This window comes from Octopus bimaculoides, chromosome 7, assembly GCF_046866305.1.
Source record: "Octopus bimaculoides isolate indiv1 chromosome 7, ASM4686630v1, whole genome shotgun sequence".
Classification (NCBI taxonomy): domain Eukaryota; kingdom Metazoa; phylum Mollusca; class Cephalopoda; order Octopoda; family Octopodidae; genus Octopus; species Octopus bimaculoides.
Genome location: NC_142934.1, coordinates 97,584,124 through 97,609,407, shown reverse-complemented (window position 1 = coordinate 97,609,407; position 25,284 = coordinate 97,584,124). Strand labels below are relative to the sequence as shown.

Genomic DNA, 25,284 nt, shown 5'->3' with positions numbered 1-25,284 from the left:
TTTTCTTGCTACCAAGAACCAGTTCACTTGTTAGCCATTCTTCATCTATTCCTTTTCTCTTTCCTCACCCATATGTTAGTGATTCATCACCCTACACTGAACCATCAAATTATCTCCCCTCATATACTATGCTTTGCTCTCTCTCTCTCTCTCCACATGGAGGTGTTGGAGACAAATACCAACACTTCCGTGTGGCACACTTGAACAATTGTGAAGATCTCCTCATTTGAAACTATTGGTTGCTTTGTTAAGCTGCAAATGAAATGTGTGTGTGCATGCCTCGTTTTATGGCATGGTGTGATAGTTGCAAACAAGCATCAATGTCATTTAAGCAGTCCTTTGTTTTGATTCATCTGTATATATATTCAAAGGCAGTGTGTGTGTGTGTGTGTGTGTGTGTGTGTGTGTGTGTGTGTGTGTGTACATGAATGTAATTTATGCACATCCACAAATTAGCACGCATGTCATCCAATTTTAGGAGGACATTCATCATGACCCTAGCTGTATTTTTGTCAACTTATTTCCTCCAGGGGCACCAGCGATTAGCGGTAAAAATAATTTTTTAACCAAAACTTTTAACAATTGTTTGAGAACATGAGTTAAGTCCCCTTCTAGCGACGAGTAAGTTTCTATGGGGGGGGGGGGGAATTGTCGATATACGGGCAACACACACGTACACCTATTGCATACATGTTCGTCCATGTGTGTGACTGAAGCCATTTACACATAAATACACACATAACAACCCCGCCCTATCATTTTGCCTGTCAACCACTCACTAAAAAAACGGAATTTAAAAAAATCTGTCATCGCTCTCTCTTCACACATACTAACAGAACAACTTCTCATACACACCCATCAAACATGCACGCACACACGGGGTGTGCAACACAGAAAGCGTATGAGTTGTTTTGTTAGCAGAGAGAGAGAGAGAGAGAGAGAGAGAGAGAGAGAGAGAGAGAGAGAGAGAGAGAGAGAGAGAGAAAGAGAGAGATAGAGAGAGAGAGAGAAAGAGAGAGAGAGAGAGAGAGAGAGAGAGAGAGAACAGATTTTTGTTATTTCCCTTTTTTTAGTGAGTGATTGACAGACAAAAAGAGAGAGAGGGGTTGTTATGTATGTGTAAATGGCTTCAGTTACACACACACACACGAACATGTATGCAATAGGTGTATATATATATATATATATACACCTAATAGGTGTGTGTGTGTGTGTGTGTGTGTGTGTGTGTGTATATATATATATATATATATATATATATATATATATATATCAAAACTAGAGGAGAAGTTTCAGGTGTGGAAGCAAGGTCTAGAATTGAAGGGCCTTAGAGTCAACCTAGCTAAAACCAAAATCCTAATAAGTAGGAAGGCAGATAAAACACAAACCCCTTCAGGTAGATGGCCCTGCTCAGTATGTAGAAAAGGAGTCGGTAGTAACTCTATAAGATGTACCCGGTGCAAGCTATGGACACATAAGAGGTGCAGCAACATCAAAGGCAGGTTAACTAGGAAGTTAGTTTTTGTTTGTGGCAGATGTTCAGGTGCAATAAAGACTGTAAACAAACAGGAAACAACTTCTATCTCATTCCAGGGTGAAAAACTAGAGGTAGTCGATAGCTTCCGCTATCTGGGCGACCAAGTTAGTAGTGGGGGTGGGTGCACTGAAAGTGTAGCTGCTAGAATAAGAATAGCCTGGGCAAAGTTTAGAGAGCTCTTACCCCTGCTGGCGACAAAGGGACTCTCACTCAGAGTAAAAGGCAGACTGTATGACGCATGCGTACGAACAGCCATGCTACATGGCAGTGAAACATGGGCTGTAACTGCTGAGGACATACGTAAGCTCGCAAGGAATGAAGCCAGTATGCTCCGTTGGATGTGTAATGTCAATGTGAATACCCGTCAGAGTGTATCTTGAGAGAAAAGCTGAACATTAGAAGCATCAGTTGTGGTGTGCAAGAGAGACGATTGCGCTGGTATGGACATGTGGTGAGAATGAATGAGGATAGCTGCGTGAAAAAGTGCCACAGCCTAACAGTTGAGGGAACCCGTGGAAGAGGTAGGCCCAGGAAGACCTGGGCTGAGGTGGTGAGGCAAGACCTTCGTACATTGGGCCTCACCGAGGCGATGACTACTGACCGAGACCTTTGGAAATGTGCTGTGCGTGAGAAGACCCGGCAAGCCAAGTAAGATCGTTGCCAGTGCCCCTGGACTGGCTCTTGTGCGGGTGGCACATGAGATGCACCATTTTGAGCGTGGCCGTTGCCAGTACCGCCTGACTGGCTCCTGTAGGATTTTCGAGTGAGATTGTTGCCAGTGCCCGTGGACTGGCTTGTGCGGGTGGCACATAAAAGACACCATTTCGAGCATGGCCGTTTTCGTGCGGGTGACACGTAAAAGCACCCACTACACTCTGAGTGGTTGGCGTTAGGAAGGGCATCCAGCTGTAGAAATTCTGCCAAATTAGATTGGAGCCTGGTGTTGCCATCCGGTTTCACCAGTCCTCAGTCAAATCGTCCAACCCATGCTAGCATGGAAAGCGGACGTTAAACGATGATGATGATGATGATGATGACATACACACACACAAGACTTAGTTGTGATCTGAACATTACTGCTTCTGATACAGAGAATTGGGAGCCCTTCTAGGCATTCAATTTTTCTTGCTGGAAAGGGTTTCCAAAGGGCTGGCATCTGCAACCTGATCACCTCTGCCGATCAAACTCTCAGCCCATGCACCCCTGTCGCGACACTGATTCTGCAGAACTGGGATGAGTATGAAAACCAACTTTAAAGTATAAATATAGATGTTTCTGAATCAGCAATGTTGTGTCCAGTTAAGCTCTATCTGGGGTGAAAAACCAGTAAACTGATTCCCTATGGGGTTTTCCATTTAATCAGGATAAATATTTAAAAAAAAAAAAAAAAAAAAAAAAAAAAAACAATAAACTGATTCCATATAGGATTTTCCAATAAGATTGGTTACACTCCATTTTCAGCCATAACTTTTATACCAATTTTGTTCAAACTTGATGCCAGCATTACTCAGGATTCATGGAATCTTTGAATGCTTTAAGTTCTCCAAAAACGGATGGGGGTGGGGGTGGGGGTGGAATCGATGAGTGGAAAAAAAAAAAAAAAAAATCAATAAACTGATTCCTTATGGAATTTCCCAATCAAGTTGTCTGCAACTCATTTTCAGCCCAAAGTTTACCAATTTCAACAGATTTCGTTCAAATTTGACGTCGAGTTTAATTAGTTTGGTTTGAAATAAAGAACTTGATTAGCTTACTAATCCTAACTTAATCCCGAGCAAAGCCGGACTATACTGCTAGTCCATATTAACATGTCTAGCTGTACAAAAAAATCTGCTTTGATGCATTCCATATACATGCAAGCATGGAAAAGTGGACATTAATATGATGATTTATATATGTGTATATATATATTCTATACACACACAGAGTTTGTAAGTGTGTATGCATATTAGCATATGCTTGTATATATCTAAACACATGAGAATATACTGCTTACATATAATATGCATATCTGTTTCTTTGGATTGTATATAGAAGATGCATATATATATATATATATATATATATATATACAAGTAGTGGCAGAGAGCTAGTCATTACTCACTAATTTTGATATTACTCTCTGACTTTTAGTACAATACTAAAACTACGGAAGACTTATAATGGGAGGAAAGTATTAAAAACCAACTAACCTGTCCACTTTCATTTTACGAGACTTTCTCATGGGATGGTCACTGATTTCACCAGTTTCCAAGTCAGAACCATCATAACTAGGGGAACGCGACCGGCTATTTTTCATAGTCAACTTCTCTTTCCTCAGTCCAGACTGCTCACTGGTATCAGATTGACCACCATCATGGTTGTCCAGATCATGACTAGCATCGTGTCTAGAACGAGATGAATATTTGCTTCGTTGATCTTCTGGTGAAACTGACCGGTTCCGTGGTGAACGCTGTCGGCTGGACTCCTCAATGTCATCCAGAACACGAAATAATCTCGGGCGCAAGGGTGGGCTCTGAGAGCGGCTGTTTGACCTACTGCGATAGTGCTCATCTTTCTTGTGTCGCTGGGGAATGTCCAGGGAGCTATGTCCTCCTCTTGATCTTGAGAGTTTTTCAGGACTTCTCGAACGACTGTAAGACCTGAAAATAGATTTTTAAAAAAAATTTTAAACCTACATGCACAACGCATACACAAACACACAATCCAAAAATATAAATGGATTGAAGAGAAATTCTTTTTATCAACCTCCTTTGTGAGAACCACTTACAGATCATGAGTTTCCAGCTTTATTAGCTGGTCAAAGAGTTTTGCCATTGAGCAGGCTTGTTAAAGAAATTTCGCTCATATTTCACAGTGATAGAATTATGAGTTGGAAGGGATATAGTTCTAACAAAAAATATTTTCCTCCAACAATATACTGATGTCTTCATCTCACTTATGTTAATTAATGGTAGTCTCTTGACCCGAGACAGTCAGTTCTACAATTTCTTCCTGAACAGCTTGCACTGATGATTTGCTTATATGGATCAAATGTTTGTACTGCACATGAGCTCATTCCCTCCATCAAACTGACACTGCTTATGCAGATGCATGGTTTGCCACATGTGACCATAGAGCAATGTGAGATGAAGTGTTTTGCACAAGAATACAATGCACTGCTCAGTCCTGGGAATTGATCCCATGATCTAGTGGTTATGAGTGCAACGCATTAACCACTAGGTCACTGCTCTCACATTAGCATGAAAATATAATTATGAAACAGAGAGAGAGAGAGAGAGAGAGAGAGAGAAAGAAAGAGATTATAAGTGTCCAACTACTACGAATATAATAAACAAACCAAAATGGATCCTTTAAGATAAAAAGGTTCTACATGCCAAGACAAAAATGCAAAGTGATTCAGAACAGTGAGGTTCTTGAGGAGGATTTTCATTAATATATCTCACCAGTTTAATAAAATAGAGTAAAAAACACACTGTTTAATTCATAGAAACACAGACTTATGTACATAGTGTTTGCTTACCTGAAACGTGACCTGGAACGAGATCTTGAGTAAGGGCTCCTCCTGGACCTAGAAAAAGAAAGGGAGGTAATAAACTAAAATTGCCTCTTTTTCAATGAAATGACTGCATATGACAGCAGTAATTTACCAATACATGTCAAAGCCTTCTGCTAAAAAGATCAGAAATATTAATCAATGATGAATAATTTGGTTATTTTCTTCTTCCTTTGCCTCAAATTTTAACCTGAAATGTACTCTAATATGCAGTATATAGCTACCACTAATATTCATTTTTGGGTTATTTTCAACTCTTGACTGAAACCAGCCACCAGAAGACAAATTATTGACACCAACCTACCTTGAGTAGCTTCTGTCACGGGATCTAGACCTGGAATAGCGAGAATCAGAACCGGATCTGAAGTAAATAGAATATAAAAAATTGCATTGGTTTTTTTTCTTTTCTTTCATCTTTTTGCATTGTTTCATTTTTTTTTTTTTTTTATACACTAGGTGGAAAAAGACTTTCATTGCATAGAAATAGAGAAGAAGGATTAAAAGTAGATGGAGGGGATATTAAGTTAGCAACATAAAAAAACAACATGCACACTTAACACTTTAAAAGTATTTTTTTAAAGACTGGATGTAAATATTACATATCTAAAAATTGGAAAAGAAACTCAAATTTCAGTATTTGAATACATTAGCAAAAAATATATGTATATACTTATATTGTAGCGATTTCTTTTGGCTAGGCACAAGGCCGTCTTATTCTAGAGGAGAGTAGTTAATTGAACTCACTTCATAGCATTTATTTTATTGACTCCTCAGCAACAAGACAAAATTGACCATCATGACAAGAGTGGAACTCAGAAAGTAGAGGAATAAAACTAAATACTAGAAGCATCTGCTATGAGACAAGTATTTCTGTAAACACAGTGCCATTTAATTAAATAAAACAAGAAAAAACTTAGCAGAAAGATAAACAGTAAGAAAACAGAAAAGATAACCTTATGAAAAGATTTCAAACCTTAGCCAAATTTTTCCTTATACAAACTGCACAAGATACCTGACTTTGAAATACAAACATTGTTGAAAATTTTCTTTCTTTAATACAAAAAAGAGCAAGAGAAATGGTATCTGGACAATGCAAGAGAGGGTAAAAACAAATGGTAAGGGGAGACAAACACTGATTATCGAAAAAGAGTAAACATTCTACCAGTTAAGTGTGCACAAGACAAACATTTCCTTGTAGTAAATAACAATGTCAAGAAGTTAAGAAATGAAAAAGTTTTGTAGTTATATCTAATAAAAGGTATCATTTAAAAGAAATGAAGGCTAAAATCTCCACCAATAATCCAACATCAGCTGATTTAACATGGGAAATAATTTAAACTCACTGACTTAGCAACTATTTCAACAAAAATGGTTGGGGTGGGGAATCAAAGTGTAAAATAGCCTTTCTCTTTGTGTTTTTGAAAAAATTCAAGTAGTTTTAAATAGAATGAGTAAAATATGTTTGAGAATGTCTAAGCACTGACTAGTGGTTTATAAACAGTGTGCAATAAGGGTGGGTATCTAAGTGCATTGTGGATTTTACAAACAATAGATTAACTTGTTTGAAAAAAAGTGTTATTCAATAATTTTGTTCTGCACAACTATTATTAACAGCAGCATATAAACCAGTTTTACACTTTTTCCCCCCTATCTCTCTAAATTTCATATAGCTCTGGGCTTGGTCTTCTTGTGTGACACTTTGAGTAGCTTTGACAAGAGCTTCATTTAACCAACACTTTTTGAAAAGAATTTGGTCGGCAGAATTATGGTGAAAACCTCATCATAAATATGTATACCTTTTTGCTGATGAATATCACCCCCCACCTCCCTCAAAAACTGTTTCCTAAATGACGCCCTTTGCACTGAGTTGTAGACACTCCTTTGCCACTCACTGTTTAAAGATGCAGTGATCCAATGGAAGCCTGCAATCAATGATGTTATTGTTCATAAATTATGCACTAAATCCAACAGTTCTGAAATCTGAAACATTATCACTATAGAAAAATTAAGCATTACTTTTATAATTATTGAATGTTGATAACAAACAAAACTCCAGACTCAAGAGTTGTATTGTATGCTTTATATTAGTAAAGTAGCAGCAAAAATGTATATGAAATATATTACCAAAACATCCATGACAACTGACAGCTAACAGATAATTCACTCTGCTCTTATTTTGAATTAAAATGCAAAACAATAACATCCTTCTTTCTGTTGTTGGAAAATAAAATGCTATAGAGAATTCAATTAACTATACACCAACTCTTACTACCAAACTGGGCTTGTTACTCATCAAAATATAATAATTACCATTAGTACTTCAATTATTGTTGTTGTTATTGTTATTATTATTATCATTGTTATAAGAAAAATAAATTACATAAGAGGAAATCACCAAAACTAATAAAAGACTAAATGCCGAAGTTATCAAGGTAAAAAAAAGAGGAATTAAGTAAAAACAAACCAAATAGACTTGTGTAATAAATGTCTCCACTGAAGGAAACCAAGCAACAACAAGGAACCAACTCAAATACTCCAGCAGGGCACCTCACTTAGTCTACGCAAGAAAATCCATTAATAACTACATGAGAAATGTAAAATATATATATATATATATATATGTATATACACAATCCTTATGCTATAATGCTATCTACTGAATGAGTGCAAATGTCCAAAGAAAGAATTGTTGACCTAGCAACAGAAAACAAAAAGAACACAAAAAGAATTTTTTAAAAATTCAAGCCGTACTGAGAGTATCCCAGTTTGATAAAATGGTATACCACATCCCTACATGTTGTAAGAGGTGACTAAAGGGGCTGGTAACAGGAAGAGCTTATGGTCATAAATCACAGCCTTACAGAAACCATCCCAAACCGTGTCAGAATGGGAAAATGGGATGATGATGATGATGATGATGATGATGATGATGCTAAGTTATCAGATCTGTTATCATTACCAATTATAAAAGGAATATTTCTTAACAGAACACTGCTGCCAGCACACACTGCAAAAGCTGTGGGTGGTGGCAATGGTGGTCATGGGGCACAGGTTTAAGAATATACATCCCAGAACATACTACCAGGCAACAGAAACGTCATAATATCACCATCAGCATGCGATGAACGAAATAGTTTAGCAACTGTAAAAAGACAGTTATCATTAATGCCAAACCAAAATTGCACAGAACATGAGAAGCATGCAGAAATCTGGGAGCCACATAGGTTTAATTTTAATTTTCAAAAAATAAATTGTTTTGGTTATATATTACCAGTGTTCAAAACAGAAAAATTAATGGAATTTGAGAATAGCAAAATATTTTTTAATTATATATATATATATATATATATATATATATATATATATATATATATATATATATACACACACACACGTATATATATATTCCTGTGAAACAATTTGCTTTTTAAATGATCAAACTTATCTGAGCCAGACTGTATGGCAAGACTTGGGGAGCTTGTGTGCAGAGGATGCAGTCTATCAAATGGTCTCAGTCTAATTCATAGCTCACCTTACAGCAGTATTGGTGTGATCTTCCCTGGAATAGATGAAGTAGCAGTGCATAGAATACTAATATGAACAGCGAGGGAGGAGTCATTAGCAAAAGGAGGGTGTGGAACTACATTATATATATGTATATGGAGAAAGATAGAGATAACTGAACTGAAAATCCTTCCATGTATGTCACAACTATTATAATTACTACAAATGTTACTATTAGAAGTTGCAGAGAATTGCCAAGACAGTTTTAGGACAGAATTTTTAATGAAAGAAAGAAGAAAATGTTTAATTTTCAAGCCGACAAAAATAGATAAATGATCCTGAATGAACTAACTAGACCATCTTAACTTATCTGATGCCAAATTGAAGGATTTTTCAATGAAAAATGAGAAACTTTCTAATTAAAGATTAAAGTACTAAAAACCTAAAAGAACATAAGTTTTAAGCAGCCCACACCCCAACTAAATTTCCCTAAAAACCCTTTGTTTTTAAGAACAACCTAGCAAAGGTAAAAGAGGTTTCAATTATCTGAAAATAAATTATTCTCAGTGAATAGAAAGAGCAAGCTCATTTCATTTGAATTTTTCATAGAAAATAACCAGCATTCAATTCTATCTTGTCTAATATAAGCAATGAAGTTAAAAGAAAATATGATTTAAAGATCATGTTTCCATAATTCTCTTGGCATTGATGTGATAAAATTTGAAACCCTAACAAACCTCAAATAGCAGACATCTGAGAATTGGTTTCTTAAATGTGATTGCTGTTAAGAAAGCATGCTGAGAAGTCTAAATTAGAACATCACAATGCAGCAGAATCTACCACTTGAGCATCTGTAACAAGTTATAGATGATGGGACAGTAACAATTGCTCATTAATATGTGAGGGAAGATGTCATGTGAAATTGATTATATACATACTCCTACCATATGCAGAATTTTGGGAAATCAAATGGGTCAACAGTTAATTATTGCATTCAACAATAGAAAATCAAATACCACTGAATTAACAAGGAAATTGCACAGAACACAAAAGAAAATTATACAAAACATAAAAGAGACTATTGAACAAAACAATTTATTCTTTTATCACAAGTAGAAAAAACAAAAATAAGAGAGCTAAAATGTCAATGAACTATACAACAGTAAATATCTGCTGGTCTATTTTCCAAGTAAATTGAAAAAATCTCGCTCAACCACATTTTGTAAAACAAGATAATATTACTATTATTTTATGATACTCAGTCAGGAAATCAGCTTGGGTGAAAATATATTTACCAACAACCAATTAAGAACACCTTTTAAAAAGAAATCAGGAAGGCAAACCATTTGATGATTTAAAACATAAAAAACACAAATTGGATCAAACCACCAATTCTAAATGGGACAAAATTAATACATAAAGGTAATAACTAGTATAAGCACAAGGCAAAAATTCGATGGAGGGGGCAATTGATACAATTAACTCCAATACTTGATTTATTGATCCCAGAGGAATGGAAAGTAAAATTGACTTCAGTGGAATTTAAACCCTGAATATAAAAACAAATACTGCAAGGCAAATTTTGCTGAATAATAATTTCTTACATGGGAACAGGGTTAGAAATTTGGGGGTGGTGCTGGGGTGGATTAGTTAATTACTGGCTAGTGCTATATTTTACCAACTCTGAGAGGATGGAAGACAAAGTTGACCTCTGATTTGAACTCAGAACATAAAGAGTCAGAACAAATACCACAAGGCATTTTGTTTGATGCTCTAACAATTGTGTCAATTCACCACCCAAATAATAATGGTAACAATAATAACAACAACAACAACAAGTGTGCATGAAAAAACATTCTGGAAAAGTTTACAGGGTTTTTTTTTTTTTTTTTTAAATTTCTATGGATTAAAGCAATTTTAAGAAAGAAAAGGCAAGAATCATACATGTACATACATTGAATCAACCTGATACTTACCTACAGGTAATGAAATATTCTAGACAACAGAAACAGTATGGGGATATGCAAAAAGTCTTACCAGTAACAAAAAAAAAAAGTTTAAAAAAAAAAGACAAATTAAGAGGTTTTTAAATGGTAGTGAGGAGGTATAGGGGTGGATTTAATGATATTGCTTTCCTAAGCCCAAATTATAGGTAGACTTATCGCAAAGCTGTCCAACAAGGCCCAAAACAACTAATGGGGGTTAAAACATCCTTACATTGCAACATAAGATTGAATGCACAGAGTTACTTCTAATGACCATGTCAGTTTAGATAAAGAGTTCCATGTTTTGTTTGGATTGATCTTAGTAAAGATTCAAGATTATGTCTAAAGACATATATAACAGTTTGTGCGTGTGTGTGTGTGTGTGTGTGTGTATGTATATATATATATATATATATATACACACACACACACACATTAGTATACATATATACATACATATATATATATATATATATATATATATATATATATATATATATATATATATATATATATATGCACATACTGACAGTATGTGAACATATGTATCAGGTCACAGACATAAAGAAAGTGAGGGATATGATTGTGTGAAAAAGCTTTCCTCCTACAAAAAGAAACTTTAAATATGATATGGCAGTCAGCTTAAATTAATAATTAATTGAAAGAATTAATTATGAGTTAAAATTAATACAAAAAAAAAAGATTATAGAGAAAATGAAAGAGAAGATATGGGTGGAAGGAAAGTTATTAGGGATTTAGAGTAGGTGCCAGGTGAAGAGGTTGAAATTCGAACAAAAACAATCGAGACTGGAAATGAACAGAAATAACGGAGAGTATGTATGTGTGTGTGTGTGTATATAAATATATATATATATCTATTTGTGTATGTAAATACACACACACATGCATATACATACATAAAACTATATATGTACACATACATATGTGCATATACGTAAATATACATATATGTATACACAGACACCAAAACACACCAAGGAAGGAAGGAAATCAACTTCTCTGGTATCACAGCTTAAGATGTTTTACAGAAGGGGAGGAGACAATTGAAAAAGGAAATCCCACCCCCTTATGAAAATAGATTATATATGATGCAAATACATTTTTCTTTCTTTTTTTTTTTTTAAAGATCTTGTGACTTATTGATAACTGTGAAAAGAACAACAATTAGATAAGACCAGCACAACTGCACAGCAAGCATAAGAACTAGACAGTTTGCATTGTTGATATAAATCATTTTTTTTACAGCTTAGTTTGTTAAGAGAAAATAGAAGGGAGGGAGAAAAAAATTTGAAGAAAAAAAAACAAAAAAAAAACAGAAACGAAGATGTTTATTAATAGTAAAGCAATTGTTAGTGTTACTCTCTGGGCCCAAGCAAAGTTCAATACCAACATTAATGGCTGTTTTATAATGATGGAAATGTCTATTGTCTAAATATCTTAAAACCGTTACCAACCCAGTTGCCAGGACTTAGAAGATAATCTTTCAGTAGTATTTTGTGTACCCCTGTTGCATAATTGTTTGCAGTTAGCTTTCTAATGCTCCCTGCATTAAATATGTTAGCAGTAACAGAAATGAGCTTCTACAGTCTGACATCAAGTCGTAGGACTTACGGATTTGTAAGAATGATTCTCTTACCCCCTTTTGAACTGGAGAAAAACCAAGGGTTGAGCACAGTACAGCAAAATCAGAAGCATACTGAAGTGAGCTTCTACATATAATGACTTGCTAGAAATAGCAACTAAATCTCCCTCAAATCATATCTATTGTCTTATGGTGGTCACTGTCTAGAACACTTCTGACCATAGAGGCACCCTGCCATGGCAGACAATGAACTATAAACACCCTTAAAACCTATATATGATACTTTGTAGAGGAAAACACTATTGAGATACAAGTGTATTATTGTCAAGATCATAGAACAGCACCAATGACGGGTAGGCAAAAAACGCCCCCTGATTCAACCAGTTGTAGCATCTGACATGTAAAGCTTATTCAGTTCTAAGGATCATCACCTTCAATAAAAATAAACTTTAACAGTATTGTTAGAACAGTTCAAACAGATGCAAATAACTGGGGGGGGGGGGGGGGGGGCAAAATACCTTCCCCATGATTTTGTAAATCATGATTTACCAATGCTTTTAATCTTAGATTTGATTCCAATGGACCCAATAATTATGAGCACGTAGAAAGCCCACTTCCTCTTTACTTCTAAATAAATTCATTACGATACTAAATTCCATTTTCACAGTAAGACCTAACTCATTGAGATTCATATTAACAATCCAACAGCTTTATCTCCCTCCTCGCCAAAATTCCTCCCCTATCTCTCAATAAACCATACAGACAATTCCCATGATTTGATCTGAACTAGCAAAGCAAATGTATTCATTAGCCACCTTTTCAAAATGATCACTAGCTATATAAACTGCTATTAAACTAGGTATATTTAGTTTAAATAAACACATACCAGTGGTAACTGTTTGAAAATTTAAGTTTAACAGCTGCACTTTGCAAGCATTCAGACAAGACCCACAGTTTCAACTCAGATTTATCCAATATATATTCAGGCTATGGACCGGTCACAATCTCATCAACCTGAAAGACTGCTACGGCCAGAAGCAATTGCCCTTCAAGCATTTTCCCATAGTTAAATCTCTCCACTTGAGTTGCAAAAAAATAGATGCAAAATATTTAGTAGTTGGTGAACATGGGGTCTACGACATATAAATCTGATACATTAATGAAACAATTTCATTACTGCAGCAGCCAGTCTTACAGAAGTAAGATTTATAGGTTTAGACTTTACACACCTTAGTTGGGAAGGTAGAATCAATTTAGTAGGCTCTATTGTATCATAAGTATTTATTTTATTAATTTATGAAAGATGAAAGTAAACTCAGGCAAGATTCAAACAATATTGAATACTGTAAAGCATTTTAACCAGTGCTCCAAACTCACTGTCCCGCCACATGTTATTAGTTTTCTTTACTAAAGACTATATATTTGTAACGAAAGAATATAAGTAACTGGATCTACCTGACAAACTTGAACTTAGAATTTAGGACAAAGTTGGCTATTCTGCTACACTAGCATTTCTACTAGTTAACTGCATTAAAAAAAAAAGAAAAGAATTAATAATAATAATAATAATAATGCAATACCAGGCACTGGCTCCCATGGCTTCTGATCTTAGCCGATTGGAAGTGTTATCATGTAGATGTTTTGTCTTGGTGTAAAAGACAGACTACAGTACATCATATTCTGCTCAACACCACAGATTTACTTGTCAGTTGTTTGACCATAACTAGTTGAGGATGTCCCTTGGTGGTTGATGTGTGTATCTTTGATCATAAGCAGAAGTAGTGGGGGAGCATCATGGCCATGTGTTGAGAGGAATTCTTTGAGGTTTGGATAATTCACCTCTAGAAACATGGGGGTTTTCATTCAACATCTTTAAGCAATCCTTCCTTATTCAGGGACTTTTTGAGCAGGATGGGCTAATCGACTTGGAGAAAATTCTAACTGGGCCCCACTGTGAAGTCACGCACTATTTTGATATGGATCACCATGTTGCACACATGGTTGTGATGCATGTGCCGGATTGATGTACCCTTACCGGACAGGTAGTCATAATGGGTATACTGGGCTTCATATATCTGTGCCCCAGTGTCACTGATGGCAAGCACTACTCTCTCACTCAATAATAATAAGTATCAGTCAAACACTGGGGTCAATATAACTGATTAGCACTTCCAAATTTCAGGCCCTGTGCATATAATAGAAAGAAAAATAATAAAGGTGTCAGATTTTGGCACAAAGCCAGCAATTTTGGGGAAAGAGGCTATTTAATTAGATTGACCCCAGTGCTGAATTGGTACTTATTTTATCAACCCCGAAGGATGAAAGGCAAAGTCAACCTCAACAGAATTTAAACTAAGAACGTAAAGATGGATGAAATGCCACAAACACTCATAACTCAGTGACAAGAGTCTGGCTGCACTTATAAACATATGCAACCTGACTTAACATATAGCAACATCTCAATATACATTTCCAGATGGCTCACTGTTTCTCTTCATAATAGTAGCTACTAGCTGATAGACCGTTACAGATGACAGCTATAAACTTACCTCACTATGCTCTAATGCCTGGCAACTGTTACTTTTGACAGCTAAAACGCACTACTCCTCCTCCTCACTCGACAACCATAAGTAATTGAACTTTGCTTCCAGATATCCAGTAAGTTAGTGTGTGTGTGTGTGTGTGTGTGTGTGTGTGTGTATGTGTGTTAGATCACTTTATTCAACTACTTGTAAGCATTCCAGTGTTTTTTTTTCTCTCTCTCTCAGACACTATAGGTTTTAAAGACACACAAAAAACATTCTAAACAATAGGATGGTTATGGTTGAATGCTTTTGAACAGGGTTCACCAAACGTTAAACAACAACAAAAACAACAATGAGTGAGTGAACACCACAAATATCAGAACAAGTTCCTCAAAATTGCAAGTTAAGGTTCACACTTCAGAAATAATACTTTTTACTATTCAGACAAAAAGTAATATGCATCTCTGTGACACAAACCCAGAAATGTTTAAAAAAAACTCACAGCAGATAACATTTTAAATACTAGCTTGCTTCAAAGAATCACAACATTGGCTTAGCCAATATATGAATTGAAGAACTGCAGCCCAACATCTTAATCAAGTACATTGTTCTTCAAATACGAGGCTATGAAAATGCTGAGTGGGTGTAATAATCCCAGGCAATCAAACTTTGTATTTATTGAACTATTTCTTGCAAGCATTTTGTTGATTTTGGCCAACATTAATCATTCTATATCCTCTCATTTCAGACAGATACAAAAGGAAAATGAAGATCTTTGTGTGTGAGAGGGCAGGCAGCAGATGTGGGAAATTTGTCATATCCACATAAAAGATCCCAGATCTAGAACTTTATCAGAACATACTGTGGTCTTGATAAATTCAGTAGAAATCAAACTATAACAAATCCACTATTCAACTGAACTTCCATGATTTTCCTTCACCTTCAATTTCTTCCTTTACTCATTCATCTGGTTTTCATTAATCTGTTATTTTAATTCTAAGAATTTCATTCCAAAAAACGCATTCTTTTTCTGTCCTTTAGAGAATTCTCCCCACAAATTGTGAATTGCAATCATAATACTTTTTCAAGAAATAAAGCATCCTGTTTTCTCCATAGCAATATTAAAATAAGCCATATATATGTGTGTGTATGGGTGTGTGTGTGCATATATATATATATATATATATATATATATATATATATATATATATATATATACACACACACACACACACACTACATACAGACATGTACACAAAGTGTGCATGCTCTTACCATGAAGTGTATATTATTCTATGGCATGAGCACATAACCGCATTTATGAATACATTCTGTCCATCTTTGCTTTCATACCTCAATGCATGGAAGGCTCTCTGCTGGTACTGCTATAGTGCTGAAGAACAGGCTACATCATATGTTGTGTTTGGAAACTTTTGCATCCTGGAGCAGAACCCACTTGTATTGAGGTTGTTGTCAGAGACAGTGTGAAATTAGGAACAACCAAAGTGAATGTGGAGCAGAGATATCTGCATGGTGCTGCAAAACACATCTCAGTTGCAACTACTTGAAGAAGATGCGTTTTATATATGCCATCCATACATATATGTATCCCAAACACTATTGCAAGATCATGGGTTCGATTCTTCAATTCCCAGACTGGGTGGTGTGTTGCGTAATGAGCAAAACATTTCATCTTACGTTGCTCTGCAATCACTGACATCTGGTGTGTGTCACACAGTACAGTTGTAAAGGTAATGTTGATTTCCTGGACGGAGAAAGCTAATGTGCAGCACAAACATTTGATCACTAAACTAATCATCTGTGCAGTTGTTCAGCCAAGAAATTGCAGAATAATCTTCCTCAGACTCAAAAGACTACCCTTATTCCAAACACACATACATACACACTCAAATGTGTGTGTGTATCCTGAAAATGGAATGGACAAGCTAGACAAAGGGGAAGGGGGTGATAACTCCAAATAAGGACTGATTTGAAGCTTGGTGCCCTGTCCAACCAATGCCAGTGTGGGAAAGTAGACATAAAATATATATATGTAATATTTATGCAAAAACTGGGGGGTTGAGTAATGATATTTTGAAAATATTTTCAGTTTTCCTTTCAAACGCTGAATTTAAGGACAACTCATCTCAGCAACGACATTATTAAGTCATCGGTTTTGAATTTCCGTTGGACCATATTCTTGGAGTATGAGAAAGACATTAAAAAATAAAAGGTGTCAACTGCCAAAGCCTGAGATAATGTTATGAAGAACAAGTTTAAATGAGATAACTCATCCAGGAATAGAAACCATATTAGAAATGGTTTTTCCAGAATCTTAATATGGAGTATTGGCACCTTATAGGAGGTACACAAACAAAGATACAAAACCAAATTTATATAACAACAATGTAATATGGCTGTAACTGATCAAGGCAGTAGTCAATTTTGTTTTTGAGCAAAAATCTGGAATATCCAGCAGTTTGTTCAATCTTTCCTTTCTAAACTTGCATTTGGTACAAAGTATGTCAAAGCTGGCTGCATCCAAAGTAATTTACATTAAATATGATGCATGCTAGAATTATCACAGGTGCCCAGACACACCAACCTAGCTATGATAGTTTTTACTTTGTCTTTGCATTAGTCACTTACCTAACATACAAAACACAATAGTAGACTAAAAGAAAATGCAACAGTTTAGCAATCAAGGGTCATTAGCTTAGTTTTAATTTCTATCAAAGGAAGACAAGGAGCTGACACTAGGAGTTGCACACAAGTTAAACACAAACAAAACTGGTAAAAAGGTGCAATTAATTGAAAACTAAACACAGGAAACACTTTGGAACCGAGAGTAAACACTGAAAATACACAGTAGTGAATAGAGCAGTTTGAAGAATATGGTTTAAGTATTAAGTTGCTTGCAGGGAAGAAAGTTAGGCAAACAGTTTAGCATATAGCAAAGTAAAAGAATATATATGTAAAAAAAAAAAAAATAAAAAAAAAAGAGGAAAAAAACTATTGTCACATAGTTCTATGCTGGCTGCGGTGTGCTGAGGAACAGGGCCAAAATGAACGTTACTTACGAGGACAAGCAACTAGCCTAGTACATAGTCCCAATACTAGGTGACGTGACTTTTGTGAAAATGAAACCAGCAGGAGAGGTTATATTGCGTGGTCAGGGATTGACCATTGGTCAGTCGAATAATATCACGTAAAAGGTGCCATGTGTTGCACCTACACATGTTGGTATGAGAGGAGAGGGCTAGGGTTGATGGCCTTCGGACTCCTCAATCGAGGGCTGGTTCGAAAGAATTGGTCTAGGTTAATGAGTACGGTTGTTGTAGTAGTAGTAGTGGTAGTAGTAGTAAACTGGTGACAGATGTAGAATTGGATTGGTCAGATGTAGATGTGGAGTCTAGTCTTCGGAGAGCCGTTACAATTGGTCTAGGATAACATATACAGACGACTGACAACTGTAGCATTTGGTGTCTTTGGTAGTCTCCGCAGAGAGCAGGGGTCAGTCACTCAGCAACACTGAGTTTGTAACTCGGTGGAAAGTGAGACGCAGTAGGTCGTCCAGGAATGGAGTTGTACTGTTTGGAGACAACGGAATGCCAGATCGAAGACGCAGATCATGCGGCTGACTATGATTGGTGTGTAGCAGAAGTATCTGGTGGTAGATAGTGTGCGGAGGAGACGTGTGACGCAGTAGGAGGAGCGCCGTAGCACAGTGAGGACGCACGACTGTATGACTGATCCCTAGACAAACATGGGCATACAAGCATATCAAGTAAATGGCAAAGCAAAACCTAAATCCATGGATGTCATAAAGGTGGTCACAACCACCAGCTAACGACAGAAATACTATATTTTACACTGGCTGCAGGGATCATAGCAGAAATTAGTTTTAGTCAAAATGGAGAGCTTCTAAATAGTCTCAATAAAATATTCTACAATTGGGGGTGAAAAATATTTCTTTGGTTATAAACATCTTTGAAAAGTACTTCCCTGTTCAGTTACCTATAAACTTGATTAGATGGCAGGAGTAAATGTTTTGATATCTGTTTTAATTAAACATTATAATTACAGACAACCTTACTGAATATCAGCATGATGATTGCACACATCAGCATTTGGAGAGAAAGGCTGTTTTTTTTTTTGTTTTTTTTTTTTGAGTATGTGACAAACTGCCTCTATTGATGTATAAGTTTGGAATAAGCCAAAGAAATAATACTCAGTGTCTTAGGGTATAACTAATAACGATTTCTAACATAAGCATATTGCTTAGGGAAAAAGAAAAGAATGTGTGATGTTCATGCTTTTCTCAACTGATGAATTAATTCAAAAGCAATTATTTTAAAATCAGTATCATACTAGTGAATGTACTGGTGGAAAATTGGTTCCAATACTATGGTCTTTTGCTTAGGCAGAATATAGATAGTTGCAAAGGCAAAGTTTTGTTCGTTAGAGGATTCAATATGATTTGCCGGTTTACACCAGCCAACAACAAACCAATGAAAAAGCATTTATCTTTGCTTGGCTGCTTAGATATAGCAGCCAAACTTCCCTTAAATCACACTTCGCTGTCTTAGAAAAATAAAAGGACACAGAAGATAATGTACTCCTAGGTAGAATGGTCACAACTAGAATACCTTTCATTACAGATCTATTTAATCAGAATGGACATGAAGCTAAACAGCACTCAAAGAATAACAGTTTAAGTGTTTCTCATGTCTAGATTCCTGCTTCTCATGTAAATGTTACCACCCCACCTGAGCTTTACAACTCTTCCTTTCCAGGTTGGCTGCAGCACATTCAACTACCACCAATATACAGCTAACGAACTTATTCAAGCTAAATTCTTATCTCAATCATAACAACCCAGACACTAGTTTATAACCAAAAAAAGAAAAGAAAAAAAAAAGAAAAGAAAGAAAACTTCAGTACAAAGGGTTAGAAGGGTGGGGAGATTCCATGCAACCAGTGTAACAAAATCTAGAAATAATATAGTTGGAATTCACTGTACTTAATGCTTCACTTTGGATAAAAAAGAAACAAATTACAAACAAAAAAATTACAAGTATTCATTTACAACCAAATAAAAAAAAAATTGTATATTTTTTGAGTATATTATTTCTCATATCAGAACAGTACCTGCAATAAAAAGTGTATAGATTACTAATCAAAGAATATGGATAGATAATAGACTGGTGATAAAGTAATTTGAAACAACATATGGGACCAGAAGCCCTGGGGAGTTGAGTTTAGAATCTAGAGTTCAAAGTTTCCCAGTGAAATTGACTTTTGTAGAACATTGCACTAATTGAGACATCTATAGGAGATTAAGAATTATATAGTCAAATGTGATGATGAACAATCTAATATCATAGAAAGAAATTATTTTATGACAATGCCAACATGGAATTTAAAGTTCTTCCCGCTGAATTTAATGAATTAAATGGTTATAATATTTATGATAAAATTAGCATTAAAATTCCTTTAAATTTTTCTGAAAACTAAGAGATATTTCAGATATTTTAAACCCAGTAGTTTAGCTAAATTAACAACAGAATACACCCCCACCCCTCAAAAAAAAAAAAAAATCTAGATTTAAGTTAAATTATTTTCTGAATGGAATGATTGTTATTCTCTAAGAAAATATAAGATGTAAATAATTGTGACAGAAATACTTAATGGTGTTAATAGACTAAAATTACTTTGTCTAAAATATTGTCCTGAAATTGATTTCTAACACAGTTCTCAATAATAAAGAAAAGCATTTTAGTTACTAGACAACTAGAACTCACTGGAAGTCGCTTAGGTCAGTAATTAGATAGTTTCATGGGTTTGTTAACCTATAAATCACACACATCTGTGGAACTGAAGTCCAAAGAATAAAAGTCATGCTGGTTTGAAAGTTGAGAAATTTGTCAAAGTAGAATACACAAACCAACAACACAACATTGACAGAAATGCAGGAGAATATTCCATACATAAATGAACTGAACTTAAAAGAAAAATACTGTAACCTTTTTAATCTAAATATGTGTCAGACAAGATATTCTAAATTTTGGTAACATTTAGATGCAAAAGTTTAAACTAATTATTGTTCAGTTAAAACAAAACTTTGATGTGCCAATAAAACTATATTCACAGCAGACATAACTGTAGTCTGCAAGCCTAGGAAAACATGAATGTTTCCAACATAAAGAACTCTGGTCAAAAACAGAATCTGATATGCCCATGTTTCTTGCCCTCTCTCATTGGCACATGGCAATCCACACACACACACACACACACATCTGTTTTGGTTATGGAGAAGTAAAATGCTATTTTTCCATGGTCTAGAAACGCAGGCTACTAAAAGTTAATTTGAAATGTAAACCTGATAAAGTCTTTAAAAACATTTTTGGAATTCTGTTGCTAATTTCAGTTGGTAATTTAGCTGTAAAGTCAATAGTAACTATCAAAAAATCATTTAAGCCAATTATACTATTCAATAATGGAGAAAATGCCAAGAAGGAATGGAAGCAGTTTTAAGAATGTTACTATAATTTCACTACCCAATGTAAGGAGATGGTCTCTCCTCACTGCCCCAGGTAGCAGTGAACAGCTACAAGTACATAACTGAATACTTTTATTAGGCTACATTGGTGCACTCCAAACAACTTACAGTGGTGTGAAAAAATGTCTTGACAATTTACCTTATTGTAACACTTAATGTCAAATTGTTAAATGCATATTCAGTGAAACAAGACATTCTACTTTCAAAGCTATGAGAAATGACACCAGCACCTTCAATATAATAAATTTCAATACAACTAGAAAAAAGGTTACTTAAAAACAATACACTACAAGTAATCTCACCATTCAAAACCACTTAGAATATGTATGAAAGTATCAGCCTTTCACATTTCATATATATATGTCCCTCCTCTCAACATAATTTGAAACAGTTTTGGAACAAAATAACAAAATATCTTAATTCTTATGGTCTAGTAGCATACCCCAGCTAAGGATAGTTTACAGTCAGAAAAATGTATTTTGTAAAAAGTGTGTTCCTGCTAATCGAACCACCTAGCAAGCATATATACAACCTTTACTCAAGAATCTAGACAATATCTCTTGGGAGAAAGTCTATGGTGAGAGAGAGCGATTTTTAGGTTGACCTTAGCATCAGAATTTTTACTAAATTAACACAGAGCTATTGTAGAAGCCTCACTGGAAATTTTATAGAAAAGTGTGAAAGTTAAAGAGAGTGGAACTATCTCAATAAATATAATTGAAAACAAAAAAGTTGAGATAGATTTAATCTGCTATCATCAACAGTGTAAATAATGAGAAATATGTAACATCATACAGTAGAGTAACTACCTTATATAACTCTTGATTTATCAATTTATTCAAAGTATTTTAGAACAAATTAAAATATCATAGTACAACATCTGTAAATATTAATATTTACATGGAACCGCAGCTAAACATTAGTGAACAAAGATTTTGTGGATTTACAGCTGAGGAGTAAATGGTAATAAAATTTTACAGACTTGAAGTTAATGGTAGAGTAAGTGAACTATATGGTTGGGATAAACTTACTAAATCAAGAGGTATCATAGAGCTTTATTCACCTGAGAGAATCTAAGAATATCATAACCAGTTATTTCTCGCGACAGACTGCTCTACACACATATCAGATGATCAATTAGTGAGCAGTCACTCACAAACACTCAGTTACTTCCAAGTAAAAAAAATATGTTCAAGCAGAGCTGACAGGAGATAATTAGCAGCATCAGCCATCCATCCTAAAAATATCATATTCATTGAAGCCATATCAGATATGAAAAAATGCTGACATGATTAGAGGTAATCATAAATAACAGCGAAAAAGATTTAAGTTGACCTTTCCTTAGCATTCCTAATCAGCATTAACCCTTATATTCAGATTACTGTCAAATATAATGCTTATTTATTCACATATTGTTTTGAATTAATCCTGCATTGTCTCAGTTTTGAGACTGCTATGATGTGAATGTTTATTTTTAGAATGACATTGTCAGGTAGGTGTGAGAGGCCATATCTGGTTAGTTTGAATATAAAACAGAATATTTTGGCTGGATATAGTAAGTCTAAATGCTAAAGGCTTAAAGCCCTTTCAAAGCACACATTATTAAGCTTGTTTACATGACTGTCTTAAAGCATTTATGCAGTCCAACCCATGCTAGCACAGACAACAGATGTTAAATGATGATGCATGGCCTGTGTGCATCTACTTATTTAATGTTTCTTAAATAGCAGTTTTTAACATGATTCTGAGTATTAAGCAGGTCGAGAAGACAAAAGGAAATGATGATTCCTTCTAAACATCTGATAAAAGAAACTAATAAGTGATAAATATTACACCAAAGAAGTGATTCACTGATTGAAAACAAACTAAAGTCTGTTTGTTACTTTGAACATCATTTCATTTACGGCTAGCACAGATTTCATAATAATCACACAAACAAGCCAATAGTATCTTGTCATATGAAGTGTGAATTCGTCACAGTTCTTAAAGATAAAGTGTCACTACTGATAAGGTAGCATTAAGTTACATAAGTTTTTTTGTTTTTTTTAAAAACCAAACATGAGATAATGTACCAGGCTAGTCATGCTCTTAGTTGGTACTTTTAGTTAGTAATTATCCTTTCTGGAACCACAATGATCCATTTAGAGAAGGAGTTCACTAATATATACATTTGCTATTTTGGAGTTAGAAAGATGAAAGGATTTTTTCAAGAAATTTATAAATACTTTTCTGCCTACTCCTTCATCATTTAACATCCGTTGTCCATGCTGGCCTGGGTTGGATGGTTTGACCAGGGCTGGCCAGCTGGAAGGCTGCACGAGGTTCCAGTCTGTTTTGGCATGGTTTCTACAGCTGGATGCCTTTCCCAATGCCAGCCACTCAGAGTGTAATGGGTGCTTTTACGTGCCATTTGCGTGATGCCGGTATCTGCAGACTTGGCTTGATGGGTCTTCTCAAGCACAGCATAATGCCAAATGGACTTGGTCATTGCCTCCGCAAGGCCCAACACTCAAAGCCCAGCATAATGCCACATGGTTTGAACAATTTATATACACAAATTTTAAACTGCTTTATTTTGTATCTCGTAAAAATAGCTCCAATTCCTGCCATTCTCTACTTGCAATTGTAGTGACAACAGCATAAAGTAGAGTTGAATCTACAAATTAGATTCATGGAAACTATGCAAAATAGGTAGATGCATGGAAGTCCTATATACTGCTCTCCAAGTTATTCCCCAAATCACAAAAAGATTCATCAATTACAGGAAGTACTTCAATCTAAAACATTATATCGAATAAAGGAATGCCAACCTTTAAAATTGTAAAGGAACAAATATTAGACATACCTAAAGGGAGTTTATTACACACTCACTTTTATGTAACTGAAATGAATGCTCAACAAAATGAAACCAGAGATATAGTCAACTTCTAGAATGTACATGGGAATCTCCAAGCTCAAACTGGCTTACAGTCACATGAATGCAAATGATTTATTGATTAACCAAACATTCAGTTACATTAACCAACTACAAAGTAAATCATTTAATTTGCATGAAGGGGGAGGAGTGGGGGTAGACAAAGTGTAATGGTGAGAATTTGCATGGTGAATGTTATAACTTCTCTACAAGTCTTTTTTTTTCTTCTTTTCTAAAATAAGAGTAAGTCTAATTAACTAAATTACTAAACTTTTCTAAACAAGTGAACTGTTAGCATAAAAAAAAGTATATTTTGTAGTCTCACATTGGTTCATATTTGACTATTTAATCCCAAATCATAATAGCTAGCAACTGGAATAGAAACTAATTACAACCCAATTGTTTGGTCAACTAAACATTTTCATCAAATATTCTTAATTGGAATTGAGACAAATTTTTAGTGATAAATTCAAGTAATCATACATAAAATTGTATTTGACACACACACATCTGAATCATATGCACACAACCTCACATATTCATGTAAATATTAAGGAAAGAATATATGCATGTACCTTTTTTATATTAATAAAAAAAAAAATATATAGGTGAAAAAATAGAATGTTGAAGAAATTTACAGCTATGGATATACATACCGACGCCAATGGCCTCCAGAATGACCCATGCCTCTCCGTCTAGAATTTCCTCTCGGCTTCCTTGTTTGGTATGGACGAGCATGTTCTACACGAACTCTTCGACCACTAACACATCTTCAAAAAAGAGAGAGATTAAGCAAAGTCTAAGTAAATTATGAGTTAACAAGAAATTGTAGCATCAAATAATTGAGAGAGAGAGAGAGAGAGAGAGAGAGAAAGAGAGAGAGAAAGAAAGAGAGAGAGAGAGAGAGAGAGAGAGAGAGAGAGAAAGAGAGAGTGTGTGTGTGTGTGTGTGTGTGCATTCTGTTGATAGTTCAGATCACTAAACCTATAGCCACTGTTCCTCAACAATTATGTGTATTTCCTCCAAGTTCTTTATATAAACGCTAGGTATCCATAGATAAAATCATACTCGTTTACCTAGAGTTATAAAACCAGTAAA

General features: G+C 35.1%; 1 protein-coding gene across 4 annotated transcripts in view; it reads right to left on the bottom strand.

Annotated features, from left to right (window-relative positions):
- Positions 1–25,284, bottom strand: part of LOC106868844 (uncharacterized) — a 64,709-nt gene that overhangs the window by 2,767 nt on the left and 36,658 nt on the right. The window contains exons 3-7 of one of the 4 annotated variants that reach the window (XM_014914280.3): positions 24,843–24,956; positions 8,626–8,652; positions 5,398–5,454; positions 5,061–5,108; positions 3,730–4,179 (exon numbers count right to left, since the gene is read on the bottom strand). In XM_014914280.3, the coding sequence (XP_014769766.1) occupies positions 3,730–4,179; positions 5,061–5,108; positions 5,398–5,454; positions 8,626–8,652; positions 24,843–24,956 (696 nt within the window). The remainder of the gene's footprint in view (positions 1–3,729; positions 4,180–5,060; positions 5,109–5,397; positions 5,455–8,625; positions 8,653–24,842; positions 24,957–25,284) is intronic. The other 3 variants (XM_014914282.3, XM_014914281.3, XM_014914283.3) reach the window with 3 other exon arrangements.